Consider the following 14,322-nt stretch of genomic DNA (forward strand, 5'->3'; position numbering starts at 1 on the left):
CTAATCACATGATGTCTCGTGGAGAGTGGTTTAGAGATATGCGCAAACCAGATGTGTCAGGCTATGTGCAGACAGGAGATGACACAGCTCACCCCATTGCTCATGTAGGGGACATACCTCTAAATACGAAGAGTGGGAAATCAAAGTACTTAGCAGATGTACTTCATGTCCCAAAAATTACAAAGAATCTTGTTTCTGTTGGACAAATGGTTGAGCAGGGTTTGCAGGTTCGCTTCAATCCAAATGGCTGTTATGTAGAAGATTTCCAGAATGGCTGTAAGCTGATCACCGAGGGCAAATGTGTGGGCAGAATGTTTACGCTGAATGTAGACATGCCTGAGGTAAAAGCTGCATTATTTGCACAGGGCACAGGTGTTGTGGTTGATGTTGACAGTTGGCACAAACGCATTGGCCATGTCAATGAGCAGAGATTGCGCACCATGCAATCAAAACAGATTGTAAAAGGTTTGCCCAAATTCAAGGTGGATGGTATGCATAAAGTGTGTGCAGCATGCCAGTTTGGAAAACAGTCAAAGGGCTCATTTCCACATGAGCGCAATGTATGTAAAAATCCACTTGAGGTGGTGCACACAGATGTTTGGGGTCCAACCGATACTGCAAGTATACATGGTTGCAGATATTATGTCTCTTTCATTGATGACCATACAAGGAAAGTATGGGTCTACTTCATGCGTAACAAAAGTGAAGTGTTTGGTCACTTTCAAGACTTCAAAGTCATGATTGAGAAGGAGACAGATATGCAAATCAAGACATTGAGGTCAGATGGAGGGGGAGAGTACTTCTCTAATGATTTTTCAGATTTTCTTCGAATGCATGGTATACACAGGCAGTTTACATGCAGATATACTCCACAGCAGAATGGGGTCGCAGAAAGGAAAAACAGGCACATTGCAGAGGTTGCACGTGCATTGATGAATGAGAAGAACATGCCTCATCATTTCTGGGCTGAAGCTGTAAATACAGCTGTGTACATTATAACAGGACACCTACAGCTGCGGTGCATGATGTAACACCTGAGGAAAAGTTTACAGGCACAAAGCCTGATTTGACACACTTGAAAGTGTTTGGCTGCATAGCTTACGTGCATGTACCAGATGAGTTGCGTAGGAAATTGGATCCTAAAGCAGAGAAATGTATTCTTGTGGGATATTCCCTTGAACAAAAGGGGTACAGGTGCTACAATCCTACTACATGAGAATTACGAGTGAGCAGAGATGTAGTATTTGATGAGATGAGCAGCTGGTACAGTAATGCACATGGCACTATTGAGGCTGATGTAAAAGATGATGTGGTTGTACAAAATGTGAGGCCACAGTCACAGGTTTTGAGTGGACCACAAGAGTCCTCTTCTCGTGGCTCTGTTGAGAAACCATGGAATGGTAGACTACGTACGCAGGTTACTCCACCAACAGGTACAGGGAATGTATCACGAAAAGGAAAGGAAAAGGTTGATGAACCTCCCTTTATGGTTGATGCATCATCAGGTTTTTCACATGTAGACATGGATTCAGATGGTTCTGAACAAAGTCTTGATGAGGAATTTGGAATTCCGGCTGTCAGGACACCTGGTGTAAGGAAAGTACAAGAAGATGCTAGAGGGCAAAGGAGTGACCCAGGACCGCGCAGATCTAATAGAGTCAGAAATCCAATTCAGAAATTGACTTATGATGGGTATCTAGCGCATCACCAAGCCTACATGGCTAAGGTGATACAGGATGTGGAGCCCACATGTTTTGAGGATGCAGTTGGAAATGTGCATTGGGATGATGCAATGAATGAAGAGATGGCTGCATTGGAAGCAAATGACACATGGGAGTTGGTGCCATTGCCAAGTGGCAAGAAAGCTATTGGCTGTAAATGGGTGTATAAAACCAAGCATAAGGCTGATGGTAACATTGAGCGTCACAAGGCAAGGCTGGTCGCAAAGGGTTATGCACAGACGTATGGCATAGACTATGAGGAGACCTTTGCTCCAGTGGCAAAGATGACGACAGTGAGAGCTGTCATAGCAGTGGCTGCATCTAGAGGATGGATTATGCATCAAATGGATGTAAAGAATGCCTTCTTGAATGGTGAGTTGCAAGAGGAAGTGTATATGGATCAGCCACCTGGTTATGTCGATCCAGGTTACCCAGATTATGTATGCAGACTTCTCAAAGCTTTGTATGGTTTGAAGCAGGGCTCTAGAGCATGGTATGACAGGATTGCCAAGTATCTTGTCAGTATTGGTTTTAGGAGAGCTCATGCTGATCATTCACTCTATGTACGTGAGAGTGATGTGGGGATTGTGGTCATTACCATATATGTAGATGACCTTATTATTGTTGGTGACAATGCTATGGAGATTGACCATGTGAAGGGTCTTCTCAAACAGGAGTTTGAAATGAAAGATTTAGGCGAGTTGCGCTACTTTCTTGGCATTGAAGTGATCAGGACTCCAGAGGGTGTATGGCTATCACAGAGACAGTATGCTTTGGACATGTTGTCAAAGTATGGTATAGCTGATTGTAAGCCAATTTCTATTCCCTTGGATGTGAATGCAAAGCTGAGTGCGGAGAAGGGTGATGTTGTTGAGGATGTCAATATGTACAGGAAGATTGTGGGTAGTCTAATCTACTTGACTATCACGAGGCCAGACTTGAGCTACACAGTAGGCTTGGAGAGTCAGTTCATGCAACTTCCGAGGAAGCCACATTTGGATGGAGTACGACGCACACTTAGGTATGTGCAAGGTACTCTTGACTACGCATTGTTCTATGCAGCAGATGCACCATTAGCATTGTATGGGTATACAGATGCAGATTGGGCAGGTAGCATTGTTGATAGGAGATCTACAAGTGGCTTCATGTTCTCTTTTGGGAGTGCTGCTGTTACTTGGAGCAGCAAAAAGCAGCCTACGGTTGCTTTATCAAGCACAGAGGCCGAGTACAGAGGTGCAGCAGTTGCGGCGTGCGAGGTAGCTTGGCTACGCACATTACTTGAGGACTTGGGAGTGCAGGTGGACCAGCAGATTTTCATCCATTGTGACAACCTCAGCAGCATGCAGTTGGCTAGGAACCCAGTGTTCCATGCCAGGTCCAAACACATAGAGGTCCATTACCACTACGTTCGAGAGCGAGTGTTGGCGGGCGACATCAACTTGGTCTACGTCAGCACAAAGGAGCAGATAGCGGATATCTTTACCAAGGCCCTCGGAGCTGAGAAGCTTCGACGTTTCCGGACTATGCTTGGACTCTGCGACATGCAGAGCTCGAGGGGGAGTGTTGAGATGTCGAGCTCTACACCTTGAGCTGGCATCCACTACGGGTCTTGGCCGCTTACGGCATTTACTCACTGGCGCGTTAGGTGACCGACACGGAGGATCTCTGCCAGTGATTCTACAGCTGGACTACACTTATAGTTCCAGCCTAGTACGCTTCTAGCGAGTTCACACTTAGTGACCGCATGTACATATGTGCTACTTTTCAGCTTTAGCACTTAGTCATTTTGTACTCTCTTTTCTGAGAAGAAGAAGAAGAAGCTTTCCATCTCTGTGTGCTTTGTGCTTGTCTTGTGTAGCTCTCTTGCATCCTCATTCTTTACAAATGTTTGGGTTGCAAACAGCAGAACCTTCTTCAAAATCAAAACGGTGGTGGCTGCAAATTTTTGATTCCATGATAAGAGTGTTATATGCACTTAAGAAAAATAGTACTTGAGCGCTCGTAGAGCAAGTCGACATGCTATCAAATAGAATTGACACAAACTATAATGAAGTCATATTCATTTGGTGGAGTCAAGTTCACTTTCGTGAAAGAAAATTGCTTGAGAAGAAAAAAGAATTGCATTCATTTCATAAAATCACTTGGATTTTGTAAAAATGATCGTCTCCCTCAATTTTTTTCTTTGAAACCTTGAAACGTGCTACAAAAATGTTGTAACCCATGCTTTAAGTGGGCCTTTCTCCTAATCTACAAATCATAATCCACTGTTTATGCACTGCTCTAGCAAAAGAACCCGAAGCTATATGCCTTGAGAACTTTGAAGTGCGCCTCGTGAACGACCACTTAGGAGATTTCTTTGTGCCCAAGCACCTAATTTCCAACTTGAAGGTGTGAACTCTCAAGACAAAAAAGGATATGGTAGTGAGTTGTGTATGCATGAGAGAGAGGTTGCTCATGGCGGCCAACAAATGGTGAATCAAGGCCCACGTCAATGATGAAAGTTTACCATCTAGAGATGCCTCTATTGAGACCTCTCTTGCCATGTTTTATGTAGGTCATTGCCCTTGCAGGCTTGTGTGTAAGCCAACCTTTCCGTGCACAAGCACCAATGTTTTTCTCATTGCATGCATGACCCCCCCCTTGTTCTCCACGTCTCAGCATAGCTTTGGCTAAATTAAATATTTCATGCAAAATATGCACGACTTGGCTAGAGAGAGAGTGCCAAATCCATGCTCTCTACAACTATAGAAGAGAGATATCGCACTAGCTCTGATACCAATGTGAGAACATGGGGAAAGCAAGAATACTATTTATCACCCAACTGTATGCTTGCCATGTGGCAAAGCCTTGCTCTAGTAGAGGCCTTTCCCACGTAGGCATCGTAGGACTCATTTCTTGACACTCAAATTCCCACCATGTTTAAAGAGAATCAGCATCCATTATAAAAAGCATCACATTCAAAACCTTGCATTCCCTTTGCGTTGCAGTGATAGGGTAGAAACTAGGTAGCATCGTGCACCAGTGGAGCAAGGGGCTTGTCATATGTAGTGCCCATCCTCATTAAATTTTTGAATCTCTCTACTTTATTTGCAAGAACAAGATGTATTATTGTCAATCTATCCACAAAGACTTGCATTTCTATTGCACAAGGCATCCTTACTTAGATGAGAGAATCTTCCATTTGGTTTAGTAGAAAGATGTTTTAATTCCAATAATTGTCACATTTTTAGTTAGGGGGGTTATTATTAGAGGAACTTCAAAAATAAATTTATTGATTGAATAAGAAAAGGGTGAGTTATAATCATGGAAATTTTACAAATAGGGGATTTTAATAATTCTTCTCGGATGCAGATAAGATAGTAGGTTTAAATAGCGTGAATGAGTACAGGGCCTTTACCTTTCAACCTAACAAACAAAGTGTGTTCTTGTAACTCCTTCAATACTTCACCTAGCTAAAGACTCTCATCAACCTTCTCATTGGGGAGCCCAAGCATGGTGGTGGGTACGCCACAAGCCAAAGTCCTTCGTATTTCTTTATCCATGCTAGAGGGAATGTTGCAAGAATAGATCAACAAGTTGATCTTAAGAGTTTCGCCAATTTCTCATGCAAATACCATCCAACTTCAAGGTATCTAATAAATTTACAACAACACGACAAGCAACCATGAATATCTCCCAAGAATATTGTCCACAAATAGGCTGCACCCATGTACCTTGGACCCTTGAAGAGTTATGCAAAAGAGCATTACATGAAATTCAATACATCAAGCATGCAGATGATGATAGGTAGTTGTCTTCTTGTAACGTGAGCTTCATAACAAGTACTTAAGCTCAAAATAAAACAACTAATCTTAAAGAATCTTGATATGCTGCACAGTCATGGAGCTACACAGTCTTGATATCCTGGAACATATGAATCCTCTTGAATGATGCTGACCCACCTCAAAAAGCTCAATTTGCAAAAGCTAGACTAGGTCAGCTACCTCACAAAGAATATTCAACTTAAGAGCTATAGTCATCCAAATCACCAACATATTTCAATGATTTGGCTCCCCTTCATCCATTGCCTCCTTGAGCCATCCACATTGGCATGGTTTTGATTGCATGCTAGACAAGGAAAACCATGTTGATCCCAAAATAATGATAAACAAACAATAGATGAAGATAGCAGTAGGTCTCCCCAATCTCACAAAAATAAAAATTCTTTCAAATAATATCAAGTCCATAAGTGAAGGGTGAGTTTAGGAAATGAAAATATAGATGAAAGTGGAAAGTTAAAAGACATATGAAGGCATATGAAGGTCGAAAGTCAAAAGACCGTTTGGTCCATGTAAAGTGGTTTTTCTCTTCTCCTTTATTTTCTCTTTAACATTATTATCCTCCCTCCCCAAAGCCCGTAGTCTTCAAAAATGAGCTATAAAAAACTTCGCATACTTTGGTAAGTGCAATAAAATTAATCAAGTAAAAAGCATACTTTGGTAAGTGCAATAAAATTAATCAAGTAAAAAGCAGCAATTTGACTCAAAACCTGTCTTCAAGCGCGGATGGCTATATGCAGCTTCGTATTGAAAGAGATGGCATTTGTATCGTGAACCCCAACTTCTACGCTGATTGTTGTATGAGAAATCATTCTAGCAAATCAAGGTCTGCTTCTGAGTTTGCTTTGGCATTGCTTGTAGCCATCCGCACTAACTTAGATGGCTAAAGATAGCACTTGCGCCATTCGGTTAAATTTCAAACGCTAGTGCCTATGTGGCACTAGGTAATACCCTTGATTTGAATGATATTTAAATTTGAATGCAATCGCTAGTGCCACGTAGGCAATAGCCGCTCGAAATTTATCATGCCTTGAAATTGAGGGGAGAGGTTGAACCTAGCCTTTTTACTAGAACTTGAGGTGGTGTGGAAACTACAAACAAAACATTGACGGGCGTTTACGTGAGTTTGATGATTAACAAATTAGTGAACGCGTATATTGATGGCCTGAGAAAAACAACGAGTGTAGCATTAAGAGCATGCCCATACAATCGTTGCACAACCAATTTCAATACAGGCTATGCGGTGATCAAGTAGGAGTTGCTTTGGGGGGTGCTAGCGGTTGTAGTTGCATGTAATGTTGAGAGAGACGGTGGCTAGCCTGAGCCAGCAAAGCAACTGACCACCTATATTTAGTGTTATTCTCACGAGTTGCAATCGTGAAGCTTATAATGCATCATATGAAGCCAGCTCGATCCACTATTTAGAGAGCATTCTAGTAGATACCGGACCGGATGTGCAGCACTCAAAAATGGAGCACGAGAATAACAGATAAGATAAAAGCAACCATTTTATTAGCTGCACTGGCAGCCAAGTCACCAAGATTTGGGTTGGAGATGGAAACACCTTGTGGGTGAGTCCATGTGTCTGTGAAGAGGCTTGCGGCATCCCCTCCCCCCCCCGCCCCTCCCTCCAATCGTAGCTCAAGTGGAGGTATCAATTACGAAAAAAGTTGAAGCCGTACAAGAAAGGTAGTCTAACACATCGCTAATCCGATAAGACAAACTTACAATTTGCATCATAATACATACTGACTTGGTAAGTTAAATCTAGGAATTTTCCTTAAACCATCCAAGAAATGTGATTGTATAACAAGAAACAAGCATATCATTTTGTAGAATAGTGAAAGACTTGTTCAATAAACGATCATCTTTTTATAAATTTTGATTGTTAGATAAGTTGTTACTGTTTTATATTAAGAGTTGGATGATCATGTCTAAAGAATCACTTAAAGAGAACAATTGTTGAAAGAATATCTTTTATTCCTTGCGGTTAGCGAGATCCCTGGCGGTTAGTGAGATGATCCTGCGATTAGCGGAGAATAAGATGAGGTTATCAGCTCTCTTGCGGTTAGTAAGATCCCTTGTAGGTAGAAAGATACCTTGCGGTTAGCGAAATGTCCCCTATGGTTAGCAATTGAAAAAAGTATGCGCAATTTATGGTTAGCAAATAAGTAGATCCTTTGTAAAGGCTCTGTTGATTACATAAAGAAAGTCCACGGGTAGTGACAAACTCATAAGAAAAGTAAATAATTCTTTTTATTGAGATATATGACTGTCTTCATTACGCTTTGTTTGAAAAAGAATTGTTTTGATGATGTTTGAAGGGATGTATGAAAGAATTTGTACCCGAAATACTATTGGAACATTGTTTGTACTTATAAAACAATGTGATAGTAATTCAAAAACAAGAGGAATGGGTGGGTGTAGTGTGGAAAGTGGGGGATTAGTATCCAAATTTATCTATGTCTAAGATAGGTAGACCCAATTAGTCGGGTTCTTTTTACAAGACTACTAGTTAGTTAAGAATAAGTCTCATATCACATTTAGGATTTATGAATGGTGGCTGTGCCTCTTAAATGTGAAGAAAAATGCGTTGTTTATAGATCCTAAGTATGTCAATGATATTTTATCTTTACCATTTAAGAATTAACTTCCATATAATCCTTTGATTTATTGACGTGGCTTGTGGTGTATGGCCCTTATAATCTTGATCACGATGGATAGAGGACTTACTCTCTTCTGTTGCTCGTATCCTTGCTTCGTGGAATCTGACTAAGGTGTCTTCAATGGAACTTGAGAATAAAGGAAGTCCATCTATCAAGTTGCCCCCTTTTTTTTGGGTTGAAGACCACACAATTGATATCAGAGGTGCCTTAATTTAAAAGTTTTCATTGGATACCTTGTGTGTATTGTTTTCTAAATCCATGGTGTAAACCACCAAAATGTTACTACGTATAGCTGCCGATGTGTATCATAGTTATGATTGAAACATTTATTATGTTTTGTCATGGAGAAATCTTTTGTAGACCCCACATGACATTTTGATGACATTATGAATAGGGGATCAAGTTGTTTTTTTTTCAAAAAAAATGTTTAACTGGTTAAGTCATGTAATTGAGTCTTAATGGGTTGGATAAGTTATAATAAACTCATCAATCTACCTATTTTGTGTTATTTTGTATTTGATTTGCTTACATCGGTTTTAATTAGCGTTGTCAGATTCAGATTGCATGTAGCTGGGAACACACGAGGTGCCTAATTGTGAGAGTGTTGATTGTCGAGATGACATAATCGAAGGAGAGAGTAGCCAATATGTGATTTCCACACATGAAGAGAAGAGAGTCCAGAGAGAAAGTAATAACTATGGCTTAATTGAAAGATAATTGCACTATGATAGCTTGAATCTTAATAAATGTATTTACAAATAAGGATGTAGCTTATGGCACGACACAAGTATGTGGTTCAATCTACTTGAAGCCAATACCAGCCTTTGGTATTGGTGAGCTGCACCCAAGATTCTCCTTTCATGCGGCCCTGCTTTGTAGCTAATTGCGTGGTATAACTCTCCGACGCTCCCGGCCACCCTTTGGCTCCCCTATAGCATAGCTCTCCTCTGTAACACAACAACTAGAGTGCTTCGTTAGCTATGTTCCATCGAACTGAGACCGAACAAAATATTGGAAACGGAGAGAGTGAGTGTGAGAGAGAGAGAGAGAGAGAGAGAGAGAGAGAGAGAAGAGAGAGAAAGAGTGTTAGATTTTTTTACCCGAGAGTGTTTGGGATACCGATCGTCGTGGTTTAGTGGTCTACCTCCACATAAATTGGTTACCGATTGTAGTGCTTCAGAGGGGTCCCTCGCCAAAAACCACAAGGAGTGTTAAGAGTTTTGTCAAGCTCAATGTTCATGATCATACAAGATGTCAATGTTATTAATTGTTTGTTGTTCCATTTTTATGTTTTAAGAAAAAAAAAACATGCAAGTCTCCTTGCATGGGGGAGTTTGCACAGGCCTCCCCAATTTTTATAATACGACGGAACGTGCCATTCCCACGACAGTGTGCAATTTTCAGTGTGTTCATTAACTGCATTCTCAGTATCAAAAATCAGAAAATGATAATGCTTACTCACCGCGATTGAATGTCTGTTGGCAATGGACTTCCTTGTATCAACAATGTTGGGCATCTCCTGCACTTAACCCGCTATAAGAGACGACATCCCAGGGAGGATACCCTTAATGAAGACTTTGTGCTATTGTGAGAACACCACAATTTGTATATATTTCGATCAAACCACCACCAAGCATGAAATCATACTCCCAACAAACGTTGACTAGCGATCATATCGTGAATTCTAATATCTATGGCTGTGTATGTGATTGCATCTATTGACCCGCACGCCTTCTAGATTCCTATGTAGACGTAGTTGATTGCGTCTGGATAGAGACCTTTCCTGCGATCTTGTGGCGGAGTTCCGCACAACAAGCTTGCATAAGGTCAATAGCCTTCAAGGTGCAAGCATAGGTGAATGCATTTGTAGAAACGCCTTCCATTTGCATCTGCTTCATGTTGTGTGTATTATGGGGAAAGTGCACTCCAATGCTTTGCACCCACTGAAAATATCGTAGAGCTTTCTGGCCCTACTCTTGTTGTACATGTCCCACAATCAGTGCATTCAAAGAGTCGACGTTCCTGGCAAGAAGCTCCTCAAGGACTTTTTGTGCTTTGTCAAGTGCACCACATCTGGCATACATATCGCCCAAGGCATTGCCAAGCACCACATGACTAAGAATATCAGTCTCAATTGTTGTGTCCATAAGAGCATCTTGCGTGGAGCTACATGCCTTCGAGATGCACGCATAGGTGATTGCATCTGAAGAGAGGTGCAACTAGAAAGAGGCCCTCGCGTCGCATCAGCTGAAAACAGCCTCGAGCTTTCTGGCCTCCTCTCGTTTGCGGACATACCACAATCAGTGCATTCCAATTGTTGTCTTTGCCTAATTCTCCATAGATGCCGCATGCTTTCAAAAGAAAGGTGAAGGTGAGACCATCTAGAGAGATTCCCTGCCGTTGCATGCCTTCAAAGCCACAATTTTCAAGATGCATGCATAGGTGATTCCATCTGAAGAGAGGCCCTCACTGGTTGTTTTCAAAACCAACATTCATATGACCATTATACATCACGACCTTGCTGGCCATGGAGCCTGCACCTACAGAGCCACCTATTATACCAGCTGCTGCAAGGCTAGGACTTACCTCTGCCACAGTTGCAAGAGAGCTTTGAGCTTGCAAGCGTCACTTAATGAGCTCTGTGGGGCAAGCAAGGAAGGAGACAGCCAAACCAGCACCGGCACCGCAGACAAATTGTTGAGAGATGGTTAGGGGTGCTCCATAAGATTTTTTGCTATTGTGAGAACACCACATTTTGTATACATATCGATCAAACCACCACCGAGCATGAAATCGTTCTCCCAACAAACTTTAACTAGCAATCATATCGTGAATTCTAATATCTATGGCTGTGTATGTGATTGCATCTGCTGACACGCATGCCTTCCAGATTTCTGTGTAGGCATAGTTGATTGCGTCTGGATAGAGACCCTTCTTGCGATCTTGTGGCGGGTTCCGCACAAGAAGCTTGCATAAGGTCAATAGCCTTCAAGGTGCAAGCATAGGTGAATGCATTTGTAGAAACGTCTTCCATTTGCATCTGATTCATGTTATGTGTATTATGGGAAAAGTGCATTCCAATGCTTTGCATCCACTAAAAATATCCTAGAGCTTTCTCGCCCAGCTCTTGTTGCACACATCCCACAATCAGTGCATTCAAAGAGGCGACATCTTTGGCAAGAAGCTCCTCGAGGACAGCCCGCTCCTTCCCCAAGCGTCCCCCCCAAATACACACGCGCCATCGATGCCGTGAAGAAAACTCTCGCCTCTTAAGGCCCATGCTAGCCCTAATTCAGCCCTTTTGTTTCCCTCCTCCTACTTGGCTTATGTCGTCCTCCTTAGCTGCCCACACCTCCTTTCTCATGGCCTTCATCACCCTAATTTGTAGATGGCGGCCATCAGCTCCTGCATACCCCATGGTGGCCTCCTGTGTGGAAAAACCTGTTTGCATAATCATCATGCATTGCTCCCTCTCAGAGACACACAGAGGCGCATGTAACGGCTTCTCAGATTCTTTTATAGTGCATGTCACGCCCGTTTAGACTTGGGCGGACACATTGCATTATTAGCGACAACACTCCCCCTTAATGCGTGTGACCGCACAAGAGGGTTGTGTGTATATGCAATAGAAAAACAGCTGCACCCCTTTGTCCCCATGAAGAGGTTCATGATGCTTCGCTATCCTACACTACATGCATAATGCATACAAGCATGAGTATGCATTTTATCCTGGATCAAGCATGGCTTTAGACAATAGCATCTTTTGAATCTTTTGAAACATCTGTGTCGTAAGCCTTCGTTCTGCAACAAAAGATATAATAAGATATTCCATAGTAGCAATGGCAGCTTTTTCCATTTCACGAACTTGCTCAATTCCACTTCTCCCCCTCGAGAGAAATGGAGTATGGGCTTCGGGCACGAGCACTGATCATTTGTGTAGCAATCGCCGGGATCGAGAAAGCACTTCTGAAGGCGAAGATTGCGAAGTTCATGCTTCGGCTTTACTCGAGGACGAGGAGAACATAGCGACATCACATGACACAAATCTGCAAAGAAGATCTCGTCGCGAGTACGATCCGGTATTTTGACTTCATTGACTTGAGGAGAATCAGCAGGAAGGTGCAGAAACTCATACGCATCAAGTATATCAAGTGTATGAATGAAGAAAGTGACATTATTTTTGGAAAGCATCGACATGACTGAAGCATGATTACCATTTGCTCGTCGGTTGACTGCTATGGGTGGAGAAGGTGAAGTAGGGAAGTGTAGGGAACCACCATCTGCAAGTGCATCAGATTCGTGGTCGGCAAGAGAATCAGCAATTTCAGTTTGCAGGAGATTTTCAGCCCCATTCGAAGAAGGAGCAGCCTGACACATGGATGATACGAGAATGGCAGAGGTACTTATATCTCCTTGACTCGGCAGGAGAGTCTTCATGCCCAAAATTATCAGTTGATTTAACTACTGCAACGTCTCCTCTTTGGATGGGCGGGAGGCAATCCGCAATTGCTCCGTTTATTGAGGGCAAGAGCTGGCCCACTTCATCTCTTTCCAACTGCGCACGCTCAGAGGATGAGTGCGCTTCTTCATCTTGGCGAGGCAGATATTGGGTTGGCTCAGTGGGTGCGGAATTAAACTTCGCATCTTGGCCATCTGAATCTTCGCTTTCTCCACTTGATGGCAGGAGGCTGCTCGCTGCAGTTTGCAGGTTCTCATGAGGCTCAGAGGATGAGGGATTGAACTTCGCACCTTGGCCATGCGCTGCAGAAATATGCGAGGGTTTTGCCGCTGCAGGGCCTCTTCCCATGTACGTTGGCTCCTACCCCTTGTGCCCACCCCAAAAACCCAGAGCTTACGTCCCCCCCGCCCCCCCCCCCCAGCATGCCGCCGTTGCCCAGATCGACCTCTGCATGACGGCACTGACCACTTATATTATTTTCATAGCCTCACAATTTAACTCAGTATGTTAAATAAGATATTTCTCTTATAAATATTCGTTCCCACTGTGTCTCGGGCTTCAGACTGCGAAAAGTTTTGGCCTTTGAGCGCCCTCGTCCCTCTGCCTGCCGCCCTCGGCCCAGCTTGGTGTCCTGCATGAGGGAACTTTTCGTTTCGTAAATGGAACTTTATATTTAAATCTCATAGTAAAAGAAACATCATTTAAGCGATGGTTCTCGTAGCATTTGAGTGTCCATTGCTTTGGGCTTTTGGCATAGGCTTCGCCAAGCATAATATTTCCTTTGGCAATGATAAAAATGGTGCATAACATATTGCAGGCTCCTCGTGCTCTTTCAATACACCGCATTAAGCATACATATTAACCAAAGCAATGCTAAGCATGGCATGTTTCTCTTGCAACCTTCGACTGACACTTCTCCTATCAAGGCATTATAAATGATGACATCGCGGATGAATTGCCCATCTAAGTTCTTAACTAATTATTTGTTAATCTTCATCTACAAATCAGCTCAATCTCTATGTTTTGGTCCTATTTCTCATGGTGGAAGCGCAGCGACACGACATCCACCCCTGTGAACCTGCACAGCCTCCGGTCTATGCCAATGGCCCGCAATCAAATTTTCATTTCATAATCATCACATATCCAGCACATCCAATAGGTTGAAACCATGTATCTTGAGCCTCCAAACTCAAGTGTGTTGCAGATAATCGTGCATACGTCTTGACCATCAAGCTTGATCTTGGAAGCTCTATCAAGATCAAGTATGCCCTAGCCTATCTTGCACACGGAATGGTAGTCAAGTCCTCTCTTCTGATGTCAGATGTGAATATATCTCAAATGCCCAAAGAGATCAAATGAAAGCTAGACATTTAAGCTACCTGTTGACCACAGAACCACAAAATCGAGAAAAAAACTTCTCTACATAGCATACAAACAAAGAACCATTGCCCCACAACCTGCTACAAAAAAATAGAATTGCATTCCCTTGAAACCTCAATCTGTACTTCAATATCCTCCAAGGTCCCATGACATATGTGTACATCAAGCGACTTAAAGTAGATGTACGATGATAGCCTCGTGGATCAAATGGTATCAACAATCCATATACCATATGTATCAGGTACCCACATAATTGCATACATTCATAGGTAATATGC

At 42.5% G+C, this 14,322-nt stretch overlaps 1 protein-coding gene across 1 annotated transcript; it reads right to left on the minus strand.

Annotated features, from left to right (window-relative positions):
- Nucleotides 1-12,410: 12,410 nt before the first annotated feature.
- LOC147420771 (uncharacterized) lies at nt 12,411-13,060 on the minus strand. Its single transcript, XM_086504412.1, has one exon. The coding sequence runs from the start codon at nt 13,010-13,012 to the stop codon at nt 12,548-12,550; it is 465 nt and encodes a 154-aa protein (XP_086360538.1). The 5' UTR covers nt 13,013-13,060; the 3' UTR covers nt 12,411-12,547.
- Nucleotides 13,061-14,322: the final 1,262 nt, after the last annotated feature.

Source organism: Adiantum capillus-veneris, chromosome 28, assembly GCF_014529385.1.
Source record: "Adiantum capillus-veneris isolate H3 chromosome 28, ASM1452938v2, whole genome shotgun sequence".
NCBI classification, from domain to species: domain Eukaryota; kingdom Viridiplantae; phylum Streptophyta; class Polypodiopsida; order Polypodiales; family Pteridaceae; genus Adiantum; species Adiantum capillus-veneris.

Coding starts and splice junctions, on each gene's coding strand:
- LOC147420771 (XM_086504412.1), bottom strand. CDS start 13,012: ATGGGAAGAGGCCCTGCAGCGGCAAAACCCTCGCATATTTCTGCAGCG.